The 21,691-nt window shown below is 42.6% G+C and overlaps 2 protein-coding genes across 2 annotated transcripts; both read right to left on the minus strand.

The window, feature by feature from the left end:
- Window positions 1-4,056: 4,056 nt before the first annotated feature.
- On the minus strand, window positions 4,057-13,010 carry sirt4 (sirtuin 4). Its single transcript, XM_035778229.2, has 4 exons — window positions 12,426-13,010; window positions 5,221-5,711; window positions 4,809-5,103; window positions 4,057-4,588 (listed from the first exon to the last, which is right to left on the minus strand). Exons 2-4 carry the CDS (start codon window positions 5,709-5,711, stop codon window positions 4,436-4,438), a joined length of 939 nt encoding a protein of 312 aa, XP_035634122.1. The 5' UTR covers window positions 12,426-13,010; the 3' UTR covers window positions 4,057-4,435.
- A 147-nt stretch (window positions 13,011-13,157) lies between these two features.
- sxph (saxiphilin) lies at window positions 13,158-20,824 on the minus strand. Its single transcript, XM_035778228.2, has 17 exons — window positions 20,461-20,824; window positions 19,953-20,116; window positions 19,701-19,800; window positions 19,104-19,280; window positions 18,399-18,561; window positions 18,255-18,319; window positions 17,957-18,114; window positions 17,513-17,699; window positions 17,246-17,394; window positions 17,043-17,133; window positions 16,879-16,938; window positions 16,617-16,799; window positions 14,433-14,580; window positions 14,187-14,269; window positions 13,817-14,001; window positions 13,503-13,689; window positions 13,158-13,394 (listed from the first exon to the last, which is right to left on the minus strand). The coding sequence occupies exons 1-17, from the start codon at window positions 20,513-20,515 to the stop codon at window positions 13,351-13,353; spliced, it is 2,199 nt and encodes a 732-aa protein (XP_035634121.1). The 5' UTR covers window positions 20,516-20,824; the 3' UTR covers window positions 13,158-13,350.
- Window positions 20,825-21,691: the final 867 nt, after the last annotated feature.

The raw sequence follows: 21,691 nt of genomic DNA on the forward strand, positions 1-21,691 counted from the left end.
TGTATATATATGTGTATATATATATGTGTGTGTTTTTTTTAAATAAATATATATATTTTTTTAGCAAGCTAGCATCATAATTTTGTCTGACATGCCAAAAATGCAGCCGTGTTGATTAAATGTTACACTTCGCCGCCACCGGAGAATGACACCTGACTAGTTTGCATTGTGGGTCTGGCTTCTTCACCTGTGGGATCGTCTGAAAAATTCATTCTGAGTGGGTGTTTGCCCTCCCAGGCCCCCCATGGCTGTGCAGATGTCCAGTCATGTGAAATCCATAGATTAGCTTAATTCATTTAAATTTACCGATTTCCTTATATGAACTGTAACTTAGTAAAATCTTTGAAATTGTTACATGTTGCGTTTATTTTTTCGTTCAGTATAGTTCCCCAGCAAACTTGCTATGCATGAGTTGGGGCGGTATGCAAACTGACCATGTGTATGTGACCAATAACATTTGATTTGCAGTCACTGAGCTACAGTGGGGAGCTATCAGGGACGATTCAGGCTTTACTTGCTCATATCAGACAGTTCGGGCAACAGTTCGGGCAACAGAGATGATGAGGAATAGTCCTCTGTATCTAAGAAAGATATTGTGACAATCTGGAATCTGTGCATTCTCTTTGGGATTCTATTGGGCTACCACTCCACCTACTGGTTTGACCGGAGCAGGAGCTTTGAGAATCGCCTAGCTCTGCAACAGGCAGAGATTCAGTCAGTTCTGGATAACTGGACTAAACTTCAGGAAGGCTTTCAGCGCAGACTGACTCAGTGTGACCAGCCCAACTGTCACCTTACCTTCCGTGGCTCTGTGATTCCAATAGCACTTTGTTGCACTTTTTGGATATTATAGAACATACTATAACATGGATTTACATAAATTGGTTTATTTATTTATTGGAAATGCAAATCCCCCTCATTTGGTAAATGCATTACTGTGGTGTTGACATTACCTAAACCATGTCTGTACACTGACAAGACTAGATACCCCACAATATTATTAGTAGGCCTACATATCTAAAGCTCATCTTTAAAACTCTTAAAATAGTTATTGCACCTATTTTCCATATTGGTGGTTGTCTGTAAAGTATATACTAGTTAGCTAAAGCGATGGATAGGCTAAGTGAAAAGTAGAATAATAACCATTCATTCCTATGGATGACTATTACTTCCAGGGAGGATCAATAAGGCAGGGGTTAACTGCAGAATATTGCCCTGTCAGCCATAGAGTATACAGTGCCTTCAGAAAGTATTCATACCCCTTGACTTATTCCACATTTTGTGGTATTACAGCAGGGGTGTCAAATGGATGTGGAAGGCCTAGTGTCTGCTGGTTTTTGTTTTTTTCCTTTCAATTAAGACCTAGACAACGAGGTGAGTGGAGTTCCATACTAATTAGTGACCTTCATTCATCAATCAAGTACAAGGGAGGAGTGAAAACCCACAGACCCTCGGCCTTCTGTGGAATGAGTTTGACACGTGTCTTACTGCCTGAAATCAAAATGGATTAAACAGATTTTTTTCTCACCCATCTAAACACGATACCTCATAATGGCTACCACACTGTGAAAACATGTTTTTAGAAATGTTTGCAAATGTATTTTCATTTCAATGCAGAAATCTCATTTACACAACAAAAATATGAATGCAACATGCAACAATTTGAAATACTTTACTGAGTTACAGATAATATAAGGAAATCAGTCAATTGAAATTCATTCATTAGGCCCTAATCTATGGATTTCAATTGACTGGGAATACAGATATGCATATGTTAGTCACAGGTATCTTACATTTTTTTAGAAAAGCAGTCAGTATCTGGTGTGAGCACCATTTGCCTCATGCAGCTGTAACAGTATAGCTTCCGTCCCTCTCCTCGCCCCTACCTGGTCTCGAACCAGGGACCCTCTGCACACATAGACAACAGCCACCCTCGAAGATTCGTTACTCATCGCTCCACAGCCGTGGCCCTTGCAGAGCAAGGGGAACAACTACTTCAAGGTCTCAGAGCAAGTGACGTCACCGATTGAAATGCTATTAGCAAGCACCCCGCTAACTAGCTAGACATTTCACATCGGTTACAAAGCATGACATATATATTTTGCATAGGCTGTTGATTGTGGCCTGTGGAATGTTGTCCCACTCTTCAAATGACTGTGGAACACACTGTTATACATGTCCATCCAGAGCATCCCAAACATGCTCAATGGGTGACATGTCTGGTGAGTATGCAGGCCATGGAAGAAATGGAACATTTTCAGCATCCAGGAATTGTGTACAGATCCTTGCGACTTTGGGCTGTGCATTATCATGCTGAAACATGAGGTGACGGCGGCGGATTAATGGCACAATGGGCCTCATTATCTTGTCACGGTATGTCTGTGCATTCAAATTGCCATCGATAAAATGCAATTGTGTTTGTTTTCCATAGCTGATACTTGCCCACACCATAACCCCACTGCCACCATGGGGCACTCTGTTCACATTAACATCAGCAAACCGCTCTCCCACACGACGCCATACAAGCTGTCTGCCATCTGCCCAGGACAGTTGAAACTGGCATTCATCCGTGAAGAGCACACTTCTCCAGCGAGCCAGTGGCCATCGAAGGTGAGCATTTGCCCACTGAAGTTGGTTACAACGCCGAACTGCAGTCAGGTCAAGACCCTGGTGAAGATGACGAGCACACAGATGAACGTCCTTGACATGGTTTCGGACAATTTGTGCAGAAATGTTTCAGTTGTGCAAACCCAGTGCAAACCCAGTTTCATCAGCTGTCCGGGTGGCTGGTCTTATACGATCCGTCCAGTTGGACGTACTGCCAAATTCTCTAAAATTACATTGGGGGTGGCTTATGGTCGCTAAATTAACATTCAAATCCTCTGGCAACAGCTCTGATGGACATTCCTGCAGTCAGCCTGCCAATTTTCATGCTCGCTGAAAACTTGTGACATCTGTGGCATTGTGTTGTGTGAGAAAACTGCACATTGTAGAGTGGCCTTTTATTGTCCCCAGTACAAGGTGCACCTGTGTAATGATCATGCTGTTTAATCAGCTTCTTAATATGCCACACCTGTCAGGTGGATGGATTATCTTGGCAAAGGAGAAATGATCACTAACAGAGATGTAAACAAATTTGTGCACAACATTTAAAATATATAAACTTTTTGTGCTATAAGCTATTCACACCGCTGAATCAATTCATGTTAAACTAATCTTTGGCAGGGATTAGGCCTTCAGCTGTGAGTCTTTCTGGGTATGTCTCTAAGAGCTTTGCACACCTGGATTGTATAATATTTGCACATTATACTTTTAAAAGTAATTTGTCAAGCTCTGTCAAGTTGGTTGTTGATCATTGCTAGACAGCCATTTTAAAGTCTTGCCATAGATTTTCAAGACAATTTAAGTCAAAACTGTAACTAGGCCACTCAGAACTGTAACTAGAACATTCAAAGTCATCTTGGTAAGCAACCAGTGTATAGGTGGCCTTGTATTCTAGGGTATTGTCCTGCTGAAAGGTGAATCTTTCTCAAAGTGTCTGTTGGAAAGCAGACTAAACCAGGTTTTACTCTAGGACTTTGACTGTACTTGGCTCTATTCCGTTTATTTTTATCCTAAAAAAACTCCCTAGTCCTTGCTGATGACAAGCATACCCATAACAGCCACCACCATGCTTGAAAATATGAAGAGTGTGTTGTTGGATTTGTTCCAAACATAATGCTTTGTATTCAGGACATAAAGTACATTTCTTTGCCACATTTTTTGGCAGTTTTACTTTGTGTTATTGCAAACAGGATGCATATTTTGGAATATTTATATTCGGTACAGGCTTCCTTCTTTTCACTGTCATTTAGGTTACTATTATGGAGTAACTACAATGCCATTAAACTCTGTATCTGTTTTAAAGTCACCATTGGCCTCATGGTGAAATTCCTGAGTGGTTTCCTTCCTCTCTGGCAACTGAGTTAGGAAAGACGCCTGTATCTTTGTAGTTAGTGACTGGGTGTATTGATACACCCTCCAAAGTGTCATTAATAACTTCACCATGCTCAAAGGGATATTCAACGTCTGCTTTTTATTTTACCCATCTACCAATTGGTGCCCTTTGCAAGGAATTGGAAAACTTCCCTGGTGGTTGAATCTGTGTTTGAAATTCACAGCTCGACTGAGGGACCTTACAGATAATTGTATCTGTGGGGTACAGAGATTTGAATACTTTCTAAAGGCACTGTATATGTACAAGCCCATAACACATGATTCCTGGTTACTAGTAGTGTCCATCACTTCAGCCCAATGTCCTAAAGCTGATTGCATTGCTGCCAGGTTGACCAAGAGTTAGAATAGTAGAGCCCACTGAATAGTTCTCAAAACAATACAACGGTATCTGTGGATCAGTGACTGATGTCCTAGTGAGGCCTTCCGTCTGTCTTTGTGGTCAGTGAGGCTGAATGACAGACAATACCTCCCCACAACGAGCACTGACTCTGAACTCTGCCAGGTGGTCGGCCCTGGTAGACCCAATGTTCAAGATGGCTACTGGGATCTTCTGGTCAGCTGCTGCCAGTAGGAATCTGTATCCAGAATACACCTGGAAAATTCGAAGGGATGTGAAACTTCCACATATTGTAAGGCTATTGAGTTGTTTCCTTTGTGTCACAGGGACATGTTTTTATAAGTATACCATATCAGTAAGACAAACATAACAGAATATCACCTGAAACAAACAGTTGACTATATCAACAACATAGAAAAACTATCAATTTAAACATTTATAGTAGGTCGTGAACAATTATATTTTTCATGCCCACCTGCAAAGAAGATCCAGCGACAAGAACCGCATCGGACTCAGCTAGTCTCTCATGTACAAACTGCACTGTCCTTCGGTTCACTGTGTCCCCAAAGAATGTCACCTCTGGCTTCAATATGCCCCCACAATCCTTACATGAAGGCACTCTGAAGTGGAGGACCTGCTCGTCCTCAATGAAGACATCACCATCGGGAGCCACACCTCCTGCCTGTGCACCCCAGCTAGGGTTCAGTGCTTTGAACCGCTTCTGGAGGTCCTCCCTTGGAGACACGGCACCACAGCCCAGACACAACACCCTGAGAGGGACACACACACACAAAGGTAAAAAGCTGAGTGTTGTTCTGTGCCAATGTCCTTGAAGAAGAAGTCAGTCTGTGTTGTATGTGTGACACAGTACATTTCTACCTCACTACCTGTGTGCGCAGCCGTGCAGTTCAGTCAGTCCTTGATGGCCTGCCTTGGAATGAAGCGCGTCCACATTCTGAGTTACCAGCCAGTGTACCTTTCCCTGCTCCTCCCACTGCTGCAGAGCCAGGTGGGCAGAGTTTGGCTGATGAGAGGAGAACTGTGGCCAGCCCATATAGTTCCTAGCCCAATAGCGCTGACGAGACTTGGCGCTGCGTATATACTCTGCATACTGCATAGGTCGCCTGTCTGTGCGGGCGTAGAGACCCACCCCCTCTGAGCGGTAGTCTGGAATGCCAGACTCTGTGGACAGACCCGCCCCAGTGATGACGAAGAGGCGCGTGGCACGGGACAAGAAGGCCTGTAGCTGCTCCAGGGTGTGGGCATCGATGGTGCTGCTGGCGGGCACAAAGCTCTGGATGCCCTCGGGAACTGATGATGATGCCCGTCTCCCAGGGGCTGCGCAACACAGTGCCAAGGGTCTCCATGGGAACCGCATCTGCATACAGAGTACAGTGTAAGATTGATGCATATAGTTCTATCCACCTCAAAAAGCACTTGAGGATTTCGACCCACTATCTCAGATTGTTTTGAAATAGTTTCTGTAGTTTGTAACAGATACAATTAGCATTCCTGAAACATTACACTCCAGTGTTGATTTGGCCTTAAGTTATTGTCCTGCTGAAAGTTGAATTCATCTCCTAATGTCGTGGGAATCAGATTTAACCAGGTTGTCCTCTTGGATATTGCCTGTGCTTAGCTCCATTCAGTGTTATACCCACAGTGCTTGATTTGGGACGAAACTGTCCTGAACGCCTTACCGGCACTTCTAATTTTTGGGGAATTGCGTACCAGCTCCTCTATAAAAACAAAGTACCCTATCGCTGGCCCAGATTCACACACCAAGGCAAAACAGGTTGATCAAAGCTGAACGAAGTCGGGATCTTAATTGAATAGCAATAGAGAGTCCGCATTAATTTCCTGATTCTGCTTTGTTCAAATGTATTTGCTATTAGTCTGTGTTGACAGTAAACTGTTCCGAGATTGCCTGAATAGCATGATGTGCTGATCCAAGTTGTCCAATTAGGGTTTGTCAGGTCATGGAAATTAGTTGAATAATTGTTGTTACTGTAATTCATGAAAGCACACTTAAATATGATCAATCAATAAAAAGACATATCCGCCATTATCGGAATGACCCTTCAGTGTGTGCCAATGCCGGAGGAGATAGACGACGACATTTCAGCAGCAGGTATAAAATAATGACAGACGAACTAGATCACCATTTAGAAACACAACTTGTAGCAGTTCTCGCTAGTTAACTATAGCTAACTAAGCATTCATTTCGTTGTCGCACTGTAGAGCCTGAAGAAATCTGCACCGTTAGAAAGCTGGGATTTACCTCTATAAAACAGTAGCCATGTAACGTTAACTGCGATAATGTTAAAAATATTCTAAGAATAGCCTAATTGACATAACTTGCTGTGCATAGACCTCCCCTGAAAGGTTCATATTTCAGCCTTATATATGAACATGTCTAGTTAGATTCAGTACCAGTCAAAAGTTTGGACACACATACTCTTTGCTTATTTGAGCTGTTCTTGTCATAATATGGTCCATCATTACTCTAAGGCAGGGGTGTCAAAGTCAAATGGACGGAGGGCCAAATAAAAATTTAGCTACAAGCCGAGGGCCGGACTGTTCGAATGTTCATTGAAAAATTTTTAAATGACGCATATAGTCTAGTGAACCTAATTGAACCTACTGAAAACCTAACAAATATATTCCAATATGATCAGATAAATAAAGCAATATTTTCTTATGGCTCTGTCAGTAATCTTTAATTTTCAACAGACACAAAAGACAAATTTCCTTTATATAAAAATCCCCATAACATGAACATTAAATGAAAGAAACCGGTATTCAAGGCACCATCAGTAGCCTATATTTTCTATTTTAGCAAAAGTGGGCTAAATTTACTTCAAAGAAAAAAACAATAATAGCAATTTTCTATCATCCACTCAACTGAAATATTTTTAAAATATAATTGGATTGAAATACAATAAAATAAAGTGCAAAAATCTATTAATCAAAAACAACACTTTGTTTAAGGAGAAGTAACATGCAGTGAAAACAAATATTAAACTTTAACTTTTAAACTTGAACTGAGTAAAAACTCTAAATATGTGATTGCACAGTAATGTTCACTTGTTTGAGGTTGAGGGTGATACTTGGTGGTGTCCCATCTTTTCCACAAGTTCATCAATGTTCGGGTAAGGCTCTGAGCTGAGGAAATCCTCAGAATTGAGTGGAGGTGTTCAGCAGTAAGTCGACGTCTGTGTGATGTTTTGTTCAAGTTCATCAAAGAAAACAGTTGTTCACACAGGTATGTGCTGCCAAACATAGACAACGTTTGAGCAGCCTGGATGCGCAGCTGGGGCATTGTGTCGGGAGGAAACGGGCGAACTCCGCAGCACCCACTGCCGCATATTTTGCCCTCAGTGCATCATTGCATTGGAGGTCAATCAACTCCATTTGGAGGTTTGGTGGTGAGCTTTCCACGTCAACAGCAAATGGGTTACCGAGCAGTTCCAACCTGCTTTTTTGTGCTTCAAAGTCAGCAAATCGGCGTCGAAAGTCAGCGGCAAGCATACCTATTTTATCAGCCAACTGTGCGCTCGGGAACGCACTGGTAGAGAGCTTCTCTTTCATGGTCTGGCAGCTGGGAAAGTGGCTCAAATTTTCTTTCCGCATCTGCGTCTCCCACAGAGTCAGTTTGGTTTTAAATGCCTTCACTGTACTGTACATATCAGAGATGACACGATCCCGACCCTGCAGCTGCAAGTTCATTGCATTCAGATGACTCGTAATGTCACACAGAAAAGCCATTTCACACAGAAACATTTCGTCTCGGAGTTGTGTTGTGTCTTTCCCTTTGCTGTCCAAGAACAGACAAATCTCCTCACGAAGCTCGAAACATCTTTGAAGCACCTTTCCCTGAATGAAATCTTTTCCCTTTTTCACAAGCTGCTCTTTTAGATTGATGGACAACTGGTCTACTCTCTCGGCAATGGTGTTTCTGCTCAGACTCACATTTAAAAAGAGTTGCCTTTTTCTGGGCAAACTTCGTCAAAACTTTAATCATGCAGTTTTTGATGAAATCCCCCTCCGTAAATGGCCGGGCTGATTTAGCGATCTCTTCTGCCAAAATAAAACTGGCCTTGACAGCAGCCTGGCCTTGTGATTTGGCTTTTTTGAACAGAGCCTGTTGAGATTTGAGGCCTCGTTTTAATTCCTCTGCCTTTTGTAGCCTTTGTTCCATGTCCATATTCTTGTTTTTGTCCGCGTGTTTCGTTTCATAATGTCGTCTCAGATTATACTCTTTCAGTACCGCCACACTTTCTCCACACAGAAGACACACAGGTTTTCCAGCTACCTCCGTGAACAAATACTCCGACTCCCACCTTGTTTGAAACCCCGGTTCTCAGTGTCCACCTTCCGTTTTGCCATTTTTGATGGGTATCTGAAAGTTAATTTTACTGTGATGCTGACAACTGCTGTGCCAATAAATATTGAAATGAAGCAGCCTACTGCTCGGTGCGTCACCGTTGCATTGTGGGAAATGTAGTATTGGTGCGTGTAAAAGATCTGCGGGCTGCCGGCTTGCTGCGGTCTGCGGGCCGGTTCTAATAATAAATCAAGATCATCCCTGGGGCCGTAAAAACCTTCTCGCTGGCCGGATGTGGCCCGCGGGCCTTGACTCTGACATATGTGCTCTAAGGCATGAAGGTCAGTCAAAACTGAACATTTCAAGAACTTTGAAGCACTATGATGAAACTGGCTCTCATGAAGACCGCCACAGGAAAGGAAGACCAAGAGTTACCTCTGCTGCAGACGACATCTTTATTAGAAATAACTGCACCTCAGCCCAAATAAATGCTTTACAGAGTTCAAGTAACAGTCACATCTCAACATCTACTGTTCAGAGGAGAGTGAATCAGGCCTTCATGGTCGAATTGCTGCAAAGAAACCACTACTAAAGGACACCAATAATAAGAGACTTGCTTGGGCCGAGAAACATGAGCAATGGACATTAGACTGGTGGAAATCTGTCCTTTGGTCTGATGAGTCCAAATGAGATTTTTGGTTCCAACCGCCGTGTCTTTGTGAGACGCAGAGTAGGTGAACGGATGATCTCTGCATGTGTGGTTCTGACCGTGAAGCATGGAGGAGGTGGTGTGGGTGTGCTTTGCTGGTGACACTGTCTGTGATATATTTAGAACTTAAGGCACACTTAACCAGCATGGCCACCACAGCATTCTGTAGTGATATGCCATTCCATCTGGTTTGTGCTTAGTGGGACAATCATTTGTTTTTCTTCAGGACAATGACCCAAAACACACCTCCAGGCTGTGTAATGGCTATTTGACCAAGAAGAGTGATGGAGGGCTGCATCAGGTGACCTGGCCTCCACAATCACCTGACCTCAACCCAATTGAGATGGTTTGGGATGAGTTGGCCTGCAGAGTAAAGGAAAAGCAGCCAACAAGTGCTGAGCATATGTGGGAATTCCTTGACGGTTGGAAAAGCATTCCTCATGAAGCTGCTTGAGAGAATGCCAAGTGTGCAAAGCTGTCATCAAGGCAAATGGTGGCTAATTTGAAGAATCTAACATACACTTTTTGGATTGTCTTCACGATTATTCTACAATGTAGAAAATAGTACAAATAATATTCTATGCTTGAAAATATGGAGTGGTACTCAGTAATGTATTATATTAGATTTGCCCCAAAGATAACACTTTCTATTCAGAACAAAAAGTACATTTTTGGCCAATTGTTTGTATTAAAGTATTACTTCAGTGCCTTGTTGCAAACAGGATGCATGTTTTCTGTACAAGCTTCCTTTTCACTCTGTCAATTAGGTTAGTATAGTGGAGTAACTAAAATGTTGTTGATCCATCCTCAGTTATCTACTATCACAGCCATTAAATTCTGTTTTAAAATCACCATTGGCCTCATGGAGAAATCCCTGAGCGGTTTCCTTCCTCTCCAGCAGGATGAACGCCTGTATCTTTGTAGTGACTTGGTGTATTGATGCATAATCCATCTACATTTACCCATCTACCAATAGCTGCCCTTCTTTGTGAGGCATTGGAAAACCTCCCTGGTCTTTGTGGTTGAATCTGTGTTTAAAATGCACTGCTCGACTGAGGGCCCTTACAGATAATTGTATGTGTGGGGTACAGAGATGATGTAGTCATTCAAAAAATCATGTTGAAACACTTTTGCACACAGTGTGAGTCCATGCAACTTATGTGACTTGTTAAACTCATGTTTACTTCTGAACTTATTTAGGTTTGCCATAACAAAGGGATTGAATACTTGAGTCAAAACATTTTAATTTATTAATTTTCTTAAAACAATTGCACTTTGACATTATGGAGTATTCTGTGTAGGCCAGTGACAAACATATACATTTAATCCATTTTAAATTCAGACACTAACAACAAAATGTGGAGAAGGTATAGGGGTGTGAATAATTTCTGAAGGCACTGTATTCTGAAATACCATTTTTCACATTCATGTATTCATGTTTGATTAATTTAGACATTGTTTGGAACAATATACAATTTCCAGTGGGCTCTCTGCTACTAAAAACTAAACGTTATACATAGAAATGAACATGTATATGTCATTAACCAATCACAGCCCTCCTGTAGGATTGCCCATTCAACAAATCACCAGCAGAGGGAGTTCCCTTTGAATCCATTCCCTGTGTTGGTGGTGCTCATAACATTTATTTAGCGCAACTTTAAAGTAGCAGGGAACCCAGTCTTGAAATGTGATGTATTTTGAGGTCAATATTAATAGCTTTAAAATTAAATGCATGTGTAAAATTGTATTCCAGAATGTAGCGATACTCCATATTTTAAACCACACTGAGGAGTACAATGACACCAAGGTGTTGTCTGTATCATGTACGGTTCACGGATCATTGGGCATGTATAGGTGGGGGAGGGGTGGAGGAAGAAGTGTGGTACTATATTTATAGAATATCTGAATCCTATTTATTAAAATGGCCAATTTGCGTGCAATAAATTCGCTTAATTTCGCATAGATCAAATTAAAATGTCAACAAAATAATATAACCTGTTTCTAACCACAAACTATTTAAGAACAATCTGAGATTGCGGGTGTCATGGCTTGCTGCAATGACATGGAACGACTATTGCATGCTTTTGTTTTCTTATACACTTATCAAAAATGGAACCTGTTGGGATCAAGTGTTTCACTGGGTAATAAACTCCATGGTTGTCACGATCACTTGTGGGGTTGATTTGGCCCACAATGTAAAGCAAAACTGTGGTCACGTGTCGCTCAACAGATATGACATTGATTTCAGCGTTTGCCAATAGTCTTAGTCTCATAGTGAGGAGACTTTAAAAAGTACCTAGCTTCATAAAAATATTTTGGGGGAATTCTGAAATGTATTGGAATAAAATCACAACTATAAAACTAGCTAGCCAGCAATGTGTAACTGTTAGCTTGCTAGGTACATTAATTGCTTTAGGTTGGTTGTTTATTAGCGCAACTTCAAGATTTCCATAAAGGAAAATTGCGTCTTTGATCATCTCTCGCTTGGTACACTCAGATGTGACGATGTAACATTTCATTCAAGGGCTGAGGGTATAGGACAGTCTACTTTGATTTTGGATTGCAACCAAAATCTCATCTGTTGATGGGAGAATCTCCATTCCTTCTCAAAACCCATTGGAAGAAAAGGTCAGAAAGGCGGGACCTCTGGCTCTCTCATCCAATGGGTTTCGAGAAGGAGGTAACGAGAGAGAGGACGCGAGCTGTAAAATGATTTAGATTTCTCTTACGTAAATTCAAGAAAACATGGACATGCCCTGATGCCTCCTCGCAAGCTTGTCACATCTTTAATTAAAAATAATATAATTATGGTCACCAAGCAATAATTATATGTATCTACCTTTATCTGACACAGTCATTGTTCATTTTGTCTTTTACGGTATTCGACTTTTTGTCAAGGCTGATGTATGTATGTTTACAAGTTCTGGCTCATCATTTGAACTCCTGTCATCAGTAACAAGGTTACGTGGAGTAAATACAATAAGAAGCATAGAACCACAAAAAGGCATGAATTAGACATTGTAAGTAGTAATAAAATTCAGCGTCATGTAACGTACCTTACAATGGCACGAGGTACACGTTTGATTGAATAAACAGCCGACAGTGTAGCAGGCAGCCAACTCTTACGAAAAAGAGCGACAGGAAATACCAGTGCAACGAAGAACGGCAACCGCCGCTATGCACGCTGGGACTTGTAGTCTTGTGGAATTTACCAACGTACTAACGTGCATAGCTCAGTGTGTGGTACACAAGGGGGTTCCCAAACTTTGTTTGCGTCGGGGACCCATTTCGTGTCAGCAAATGCATCAGTCGCCTTCATCAGAATACAACTCCTACTGTAGACGGCATTAAAAATAGCATACAAGTAGTTTTACGTTGACTAAAACAGTGCATGTCCAGACCTTGGCAATACCATACCGTTTTAAAGTTAATTTCTTGCAATTCTACACATTTTGCAATATTAAAATAATGCACTGTGTTCAAAACCAAATTTTGGGGGAATAGAAGAAGAATTCTGTTGTACAAGATCATTAATGGAGTATTGTGAAGACCAATCTGTGAGCCTCACAGGCCCATGTTGTGCATATAAGGGCTAAGAACATGAATATGACATTGTATTGTAACTTCAACTTTTTCCACGGATCCCTTGTCCAAAATCCTTTTAATTTGTTGTTGCTAGTAATTTAAAAAAATAAAATAAAAAAAATATTTGTTTTAATATTTTGCTACAGCCCCTACTTTTGGAACCTCTGCACACATTACCAAAAGTTTGAAAAATGACACATTGCTGAAAAGAAACAGAAGCTTTCATTGAAATGTATCTGACAATTCTATATATATTTTTAACATTCAGGTGGGTGTGGACTGAGGAATTACAAGAAGCAAGAAACAATATTACATTTTGGCAAACATTTTGGCATTTTGGTTAGGTCCTCCACAATAGGTCAAAGTGAAACATGTGATTTCTCTTCTCTCTGTTGCTCAAAATATGCTGCACACGTCCTGATTGCAAAATTCCAAGATGTCTGTCAGAGAGAAAATTAATACATACATTGGCTACTTTATAGTCAATAACATTTCAACAGTACACAGTTTCAGTATAAACATGCACATGATAAAGCATCAATATCCACCTGAGTGTGTGCAGTTGAAGACAGTCTCTGCAAGTCTGTAGAACTCATCTCCAAGTATGGTGCGGTAGTCCAGGTGACTGGTGTGGATGAGGCACTGAGTGGCGTCTTTAAACAGCAGATCACTCTCTCCATACTGCTGGGACTGAAACAGACGGAATTCTGTGTCTGGGTTGGATGCCAGAGTCTCCTTCAAGGGATGGGAACATTTGGAATGGCTTGTTAGAAGAAGAAAAAAAATAGTATGAAATGAATACAGTGTCGCAAGAATAATTAGGTTGGTTTAGACTCCTGTTTGTCTGACTCCGCAGTCTTACCCGTGACTTCATGAGGAAGTCGTAGACGCGAGAAGTGAGCACAGGTCTTGTCATGATGATGTTGGGTGGGATGGCTCCTAGGTTACAGTTCTCCCATTCAGATAAAGGTTCCCGCCGGCCATCCCCACACAAAAGCTCAAAGTCCCAGGACAGCCACCCATCCGCCCACCCACTGGGGCTCAGACCTGGAGCACAACACAAACAAACTAAATGTAATATCAAAAGTATCACAAACCAAATGAGGAAAAACAAGAACATTATTATAACCTGGAACTGTTTGCCTGAACATATACCATTATTACTTCATGGTGTGTGAGTGTGGTGGCCATATGTAGCCTAACTATGTATAAGAGTTGTATGAGGTTCTCACTGAGGATGTTGCTCTCTAGATTGTGCTGCTCAACAAAGGCCACATCTCCATAGCTCTTCCCACTGGTATCTCCTACCAGGCACCTGCACAAATAACCATGGGGCAACGTCATAACAATCACAACAAATCTTTCACATTGCCAGGTTTCTGTAAAGCACTGTGACAACTTGATGTAAGATCGAATGACTGCATTTTTTTATCCATGAACAATGAATACGAACATGCAACAAGAGAGCCACCACTCACCTCAAAGCCCCCATGTTGCCGTAGTAACGCTCGTTGTGGTTGTCTGCACAGCGTTTGGTGGCAGCCTCCCCAGTGCCCCCCATACACACTTTACAGAGGTTTCCTTGAGAACCAGGGAGACAGCCCTTCCAGAACACCTCGTTGTACACTAGGAGAGATGACAGAATACACATCCTCACCAAATATCAGCCTATTTTGCTGTAAGAATTTGGGTCATTTCATGTTGTAGTCTACACGAGGATAAAATTGTGAATTGCAGTATACCCGAGCTAGTTATCTGCATACTAGTACACACACACACACACAATATAAACACAACAATTTCAACGATTTACAGTTGATATAAAGGAAATCAGTCAATTGAAATAAATTCATTAGGCCCTACACTATGGATTTCACATGATTGAGCAGGGAAGCAGCCATGGGTGGGCCTAGGAGGACATAGGCCCACCCACTTTGGAGTCAGGTCCAGATTTGGTACCCTTCTCCAGACCGGTGCATTGACCCAATCCTGTTTCGGGGCTCTACAGACAATTCCTTTGACCTCATGGCTTGGTTTTTGCTGACATGCACTGTCAACTGTGGGACCTTATATACACTACTGGTCAAACGTTTTAGGACATCAACTTATTCAAGGGTTTTTCTTTATTGGTACTATTTTCTACATTGTAGAATAATAGTGAAGCCATCAAAACTATGAAATAACACATATGGAATCATGTAGCAAATTTAGTAAACAAAGTGAAACAAATCAAAATATATTTTATATTTGAGATTATTCAAATAGCCACCCTTTGCCTTGATGACAGCTTTAAACACTCTTGGCATTCTCTCAACCAGCTTCACCAACAGTCTTGATGGATTTGCCACATATGCTGAGCACTTGCTGGCCGCTTTTCCTTCACTCTGCAGTCTGACTCAATTTGGTTGAGGTCGGGGGATTGTGGAGGCCAGGTCATCTGATGCAGCACTCCATCCCTCTCCTTCTTGGTAAAATAGCCCTAACACAGCCTGTAGGTGTGTTGGGTCATTGTCCTGTTGAAAAACAAATGACTGTCCCACTACGCCCAAACCAGATGGGATGGTGTATTGCTGCAGAATGCTGTGGTAGCCATGCTGGTTTTGTGTGCCTTGAATTCTAAATGAAATCAATCACAGACAGTGTCATCAGCAAAGCACCCCCAAAACTTAACACCTCCTCCTCCATGCTTTATGGTGGAAATACACATGCAGAGATCCGTTCAACTACTCTGCATTGGAACCAAAAATCCCAAATTTGGACTCATCAGGCCAAAGGACAGATTTCCACCGGTCGTATTTCTTGGCCCAAGCAAGGAGATTCTTCTTATTTGTGTCCTAATGGTTTCTTTGCATCAATTTGACTATGAAGGCCTGATTCACATATTCTCCTCTGAACAGTTGAGAGTGTCTGTTACTTGAACTCTGTGAAACATCTATTTGGGCTGCAATCTGAAGTGCAGTTATTCTAATGAACTTATCCTCTGCATTTAGAGATAACTCCGGGTCTTCCTTTCCTGTGGCGGTCCTCATGAGAGCCAGTTTCATCATAGCTCTTGATGATTCTTTGCGACTGCACTTGAAGTAACATTCAAAGCTCTTGAAATTGATCGTATTGACTGACCTTCGTGTCTTAGAGGAATGATGGACTGTCGTTTCTCTTTGCTTATTTGAGCAGTTCTTGCCATAATATGGACTTAGTCTTTTACCAAATAGGGCCATCTTTTGTATACTACCCCTACCTTGTAACAACACAAATGATTAGCTCAAATGCATGAAGGAAATAAATTCCACAAATTCACTTTTAACAAGGCACACCTGTTAATTGAAATGCATTCCAGGTGACTGCCTCATGAAGCTGGTTGAGATAATGCCAAGAGTGTGCAAAGCTATCATCAATGCAATGGGTGGCTACTTGGAAGAATCTCAAATAAACAAATCAAAATATATTTTACAACACTTTTTTGGTTACTACATGATTCCTTATGTGTTATTTCATAGTTTTGATGTTTTCACTATTATTATACAATGTAGAAAATAGTCAAAATAAAGAAAAACCCTTGAATGAGTAGGTGTGTCCAAACTTTTGACTGGTACATACATATAAATATAAAAACACACACACACACAGGAAAGGGAGATGCAACTGTCAGGCAGGAATGGTACCTTGGTTTGGTTCGCAGGGAGAGGTGTTGTTGTGTTCCAGGCTGAGGGTGTGTCTAAAGGGCAGAAGCCAGCCTGCAGGGCTGTACATGTGGCCGTGGCAGGAGCGCCTGCCCCCAAAGTTCCCAAAGAACACACCCCTGGTGGAGCGCTTCACGACCGCCACACCAACGACGGACGGCAACACTGTGGGGACACAAGGAGCGGCTTAGAATAAAATCATGTACATTTACAGATGAATGGACTTCCCTTCTGTTCAGCTCACCATCCGTCTCTAAATGGCCAGCTTTTTCAGCTCCTCCCTCAGCCGGTACGCACGTCTTCCCTGAGAGAAGCGGAGAGAGAAAGAGTCGACGACAGACACTGACTGCAGTGAGCGTCCATGATAAATAACTCGTTCTGTAACCATTACATTATTATCAGGCATACCATAATACTCTGTTACCACGGGGACAAGGCCACATTTCCCAGCGATGAATGCGTGTGTGGCGTCCAGCGAGACCGCATCCACCTCATCTCTCTGTGACAACACAGTAAGTGGAGATCAAGATGTAGGGCTGCATAGAATGACAGTAGGTTATGGATAGGGTTATGATTTTCCACACCCTGTAGTTTTATCTTAGTCTGCTTACCTTAATCTTCTCGACACAGTCGCTCATGGAGATGGCTCTAACACACACCAATGGGTCTGACTTAATGCTGAGAGCCCACTGCTCACATTTCTTCTGTTCTGCATGGCTAATGCAGCACCAACGCACAACACTGTCCTCCAATGAGCTTCCTATAGATACACAACAGAAGAAAAAAGATTTAGTTATGATGCATAATGTAGCAGCAAATTCGTTTTCCCAATGAGCAGCCTACATACACCCCCACTGCCCATGTGAGTAGGTAGGCACCTTCATGTCCAAGGCCTTTGAGGAGAGCCACATAGTCCAGCCCCAGCACCTGACTGATGTCCTTGTTATCCTCTAGAATGGACAGCTTCTCTGTGACATCCTTGAAGAGCAGATCAGCGGCGCCGAACGGAGCAGAGTTAAAGAGCTGGAAACGTTGCCTCTCTCGACCCCGCCGGCCAAACGCCATCTGATTAGGAAATCCATCGGACATTCTCTCAGCAACAAAAATACAAACAAGGGACATACTATAGATGACACATACAGGTGGATGGATACAAATCTGATATACACTGATGTCAAATACAGTGGACACGCTTTCCCTTGCAAACCCAACCCTGTTTCACAAGTGGTCATCCTGAGTAGAGGGCAGGAAGCCCTGAGCTGTCCCGACAAGTCCCACATCTGCTGCTTCTAGAAGTGGTTGAAGACAGAATGGGTTACTACCTGTGCTGCCGCCAGGAACTTGCGTGCGATCTTACGAACACTGAGTCGAGTGACCATGCCCTGTCCTGGTCCCCTTCCCAGGTTGCAGCTCCCATAGTGGCTTAGTGGCGCACGGGTACCATCAGTACACAGCAGTTGGTAATCCTCCCTCTCACTCTCTGGAAGAGAAAAAAAACAGGGATAGAGATCGAGCGGAGGGGGATGTTTCAACAGCTATTTGACTAGTCTTGAGAAAGAACTCTGAAGTACTTGAATGGTAGTTGTGTATTGTTCCAGAATATCTATATTTTGTGTGTACCTTCAATACCCTCCAGGGCTGTATGGTCCACAAAAGCAACATCCCCTGCCCCAGTCTTGAGACACCTGATAGACAACGAGAATCATTTTTAAATGACCACATCATTATCATTGTGTCTGTCCTGATATGACCCTCCCATCTGACCTGAGCGCCCCCTGGCTGTTGTAGAAAGGTTCGCCATGTGCCGTCTCACAGTGGAAGTTGCGCTGGGCGATGTAGGACTTCTGACCCTGACACAGGGTACACAGGACGGGTGCTATGGCAGCCGCCCCAGGAACACAACTGGCATTGAAGAAGGCACTGACCGCTGCCAAAGAGAAGAGTGGGGATAGAGACCATTCCTTTGTAGCGGAGGTGATTTGGAATCACGCTCTCGTGATAAGTTAGGCCTGCCTGAGACTTGGAAGCCGTATTGTCAGCCTCTGACCTTGAGCATGTCCTCTAAGAAATTGGATTAGCGAGCGGGAGTCCCGGGTTCTAATGCCACCAGAAACACCAGCATTTCCTAAACTCTGTCCTGGGGACCCCAAGGGGTGCACGTTTTGGTTTTTGCACTACACAGCTGATTTAAATAATGAACTAGTCATCAAAAGAAAACGTGTGCCCCTTGGGGTCCCCAGGACTGAGTTTTGGAAACGCAGTTTAAAATGTAACAAGCTCTCGTGGACAGATTCTCATGGACAGATGAAACTTGTCAAGGCTCACTTCCTTTTCTTCCGAAATGAGCAATTGTTAACGGCATCCCCCCAGAAGTAAAACAGAAAATGACAAACTTTTGGGTAACCGGGATTACACTTAATAAAATTATGATTCAACAATTTGGATGGATATGTCGGTCTATGTTCTTACCCTGACTGAGTGGCTGCTCCTCTGCCCAGGTCAGGTAGTTGCGGGACAGCAGGAAGCCCAAGGGTAGACTCCAGCCTGCCGTCCAGCGGGCCCCAGTATGACAGCTTCTCTGGCCCCGCAGGGAGCGCACGTCCAGGGTGCGGTTTCTCACCACCGCCACCGACAGAATACAGCCTCCTGGGCAAACAGGTGACAGACATACAATAAACTGGACACAGGCACACAAAATGTCATAAACAAAACTAGAAACTGGGTGGTTCGAACCCTGAATGCTGATTGGCTGAAAGCTGTGCTATATCAAACCGTATATCACAGGTATGACAAAACATTTATTTTTACTGTTCTAATTACGTTGGTAACCAGTTTATAATAGCAATACGGCACCTCGAGAGTTTGTGGTGTATGGACAATATACCACAGCTAAGGGCTGTATATCCAGGTACTCCGCGTTGCATCGTGCATAAGAACTGCCCTTAGCCGTGGTATAGTGGCCATATTCCACACCTCCTCGTACCTTATTGCTTAAATGTTTCCCGTACACAGATTGCGCCTTGTTCTGGACTAAAAGGATCCAAATCTTAAGTGTCGTTAACCAACCGTCACTGTAGATCTCCTTGGCAATGGCAGTGAGGCCAAACTGCTTCACTGCAGTGTAGACTTCCCCTGCATCCAATGTTACCATGTCAGCACGGTTAGCCTGGAGGAAAAGCATCAGATACAGTTGGCTATGAAGGAGCATCTGTATGGTAAACCTGCCCTGTCTGAAATCAGTATCAGCATTAACAACATGAGTGGTTAGGGCAAATAGTGAGTCTTTCTGGTATCTGGAGAGAGCAGGTATTTTCTGACCCTGATCTTGTTGATGCAGTCGGTGGTGCTGTAGGCAAGGACACAGGAGAGCCTTGCGAATGCTGCCACAGCAGCAGGAGGCAACACTGCCACCAGGGCCTTGGCCAGCTCAGCACACTTCTTCTGCTCCTGCTCAGACACCGTGCACCAGCGCATCTTCTTACCTACAACAAAAGGGAAATAAAACTGGGGTTAAGGATAGTAATATTAGGACCTAAGAAATAGCATCAATATTAACCTGCATGCATAACTCACTATTTCCTTTCCAATGGGAAATAAATAAACAACTGCTGTAGAGGGAGAATACATTGTTACAATACTGTATAAGATTAATTAAAATGTATAGGACCACAACATTTTCAGAACAATCCCTGAAATTAGGTGAAACCACAAAAGCAAGAATATATTTGAAAAAGGCAATATTATCCAGCAAGGCTAACCAAACGATTAACAATTGGAATTTTGAGTACCTCCACCCAAAACTATACTAGATTAGATGAACACTTACCCCAACTATAGTGAAGGCAGATTAACATTATTAGAATGGCATGCATTGCCCTCATTTTGGTCTCTGAAAAGGACTGAAGAGCTGAACAAACCAAACGCAGTTTACTTTACGCAGCGAGGTTGGCGGACCCCTTCCAATTCGTCCTGAAATACGTCTTCATAATTCAACATGATTTCTTATTACTACAGGCGACCTAAAGAAATCAAACTATTGTGCAAGCGTAGAACTTCCGAAATAGCCAAAAAATAGGGGATTCTGCGCCACTGCTCTGCTCGCATCTGGAAAATATTTCCATGTAACGTCACGCGGACGACCGCATCCAAGCACTTTTACGCGTTTGAGATCTGTAGAACAGTTGACCAGTATCTCACACCTCCAGTTTGTTTGGCTTATCGCGGTGAACACATTGAATGCATGATTATGTAATAATAAAAATCGAGTGTTATATTTATTTTGGTAACAGTTTTGTGAAAAACAGACCAGCACTGCAAAGTTTAATGCAGGAAATACCAACACAATTAGGCATGTAGCCAATATTTTATTAAAATGTACTAACACCAAAACATTATGCATAAAAAAAAGCCATTACAGTATAGTCAAGTCAAACATAAATCAAACAGCTGCCTTGCCATATGCCATTCTTTTTCAGTCCAACCGATTATCACCAAGATCAGGGTTTTTCATTCAAAAGCTTCAATTGAACAATTTCCATACATCTCCCTCTATTTTGAATAATGATGTTTTTATACTATAAAAAACAACCAGTGGAGAATGGCAACATGTCATTCTCTTACACCACTGGGGCGACCATGGTCCGGTCTGTCATCTAGTGTGGTGGACAGAGTAATGATCAGTAGCCCCATGCTCTGGAGGCCTGCTGAGAACCGCCTGTCCCAGTCCCAGTCCCTGTCCTGTGGCTGTGCTGCTGTGGAGAACACTCTATATCCTGTGGATCCTGGCAGCATGCAAGATATTTACAGGCTTCTGCTCTGCCAGCTCAGCTGACAGTCTGCCAATATACTCCATCTGTCAATAACAATACAAAGAGCTGGAAATTAATCTGGAATGACCCCAAAATGGGAAAAATCGTTGCACAATATGGCATGGTTATTATATACTTGACTTGCTGTAAATTCTGACTGCTCCGTTTTCATAGCTGAAGATTTATGGCTCACATGAAAATGACACCTCCAGAGGAATGCATGCTAAATCAAAGCCATCAGTTTAGTTA

This window comes from Oncorhynchus keta, chromosome 10 (assembly GCF_023373465.1).
Source record: "Oncorhynchus keta strain PuntledgeMale-10-30-2019 chromosome 10, Oket_V2, whole genome shotgun sequence".
NCBI lineage: Eukaryota > Metazoa > Chordata > Actinopteri > Salmoniformes > Salmonidae > Oncorhynchus > Oncorhynchus keta.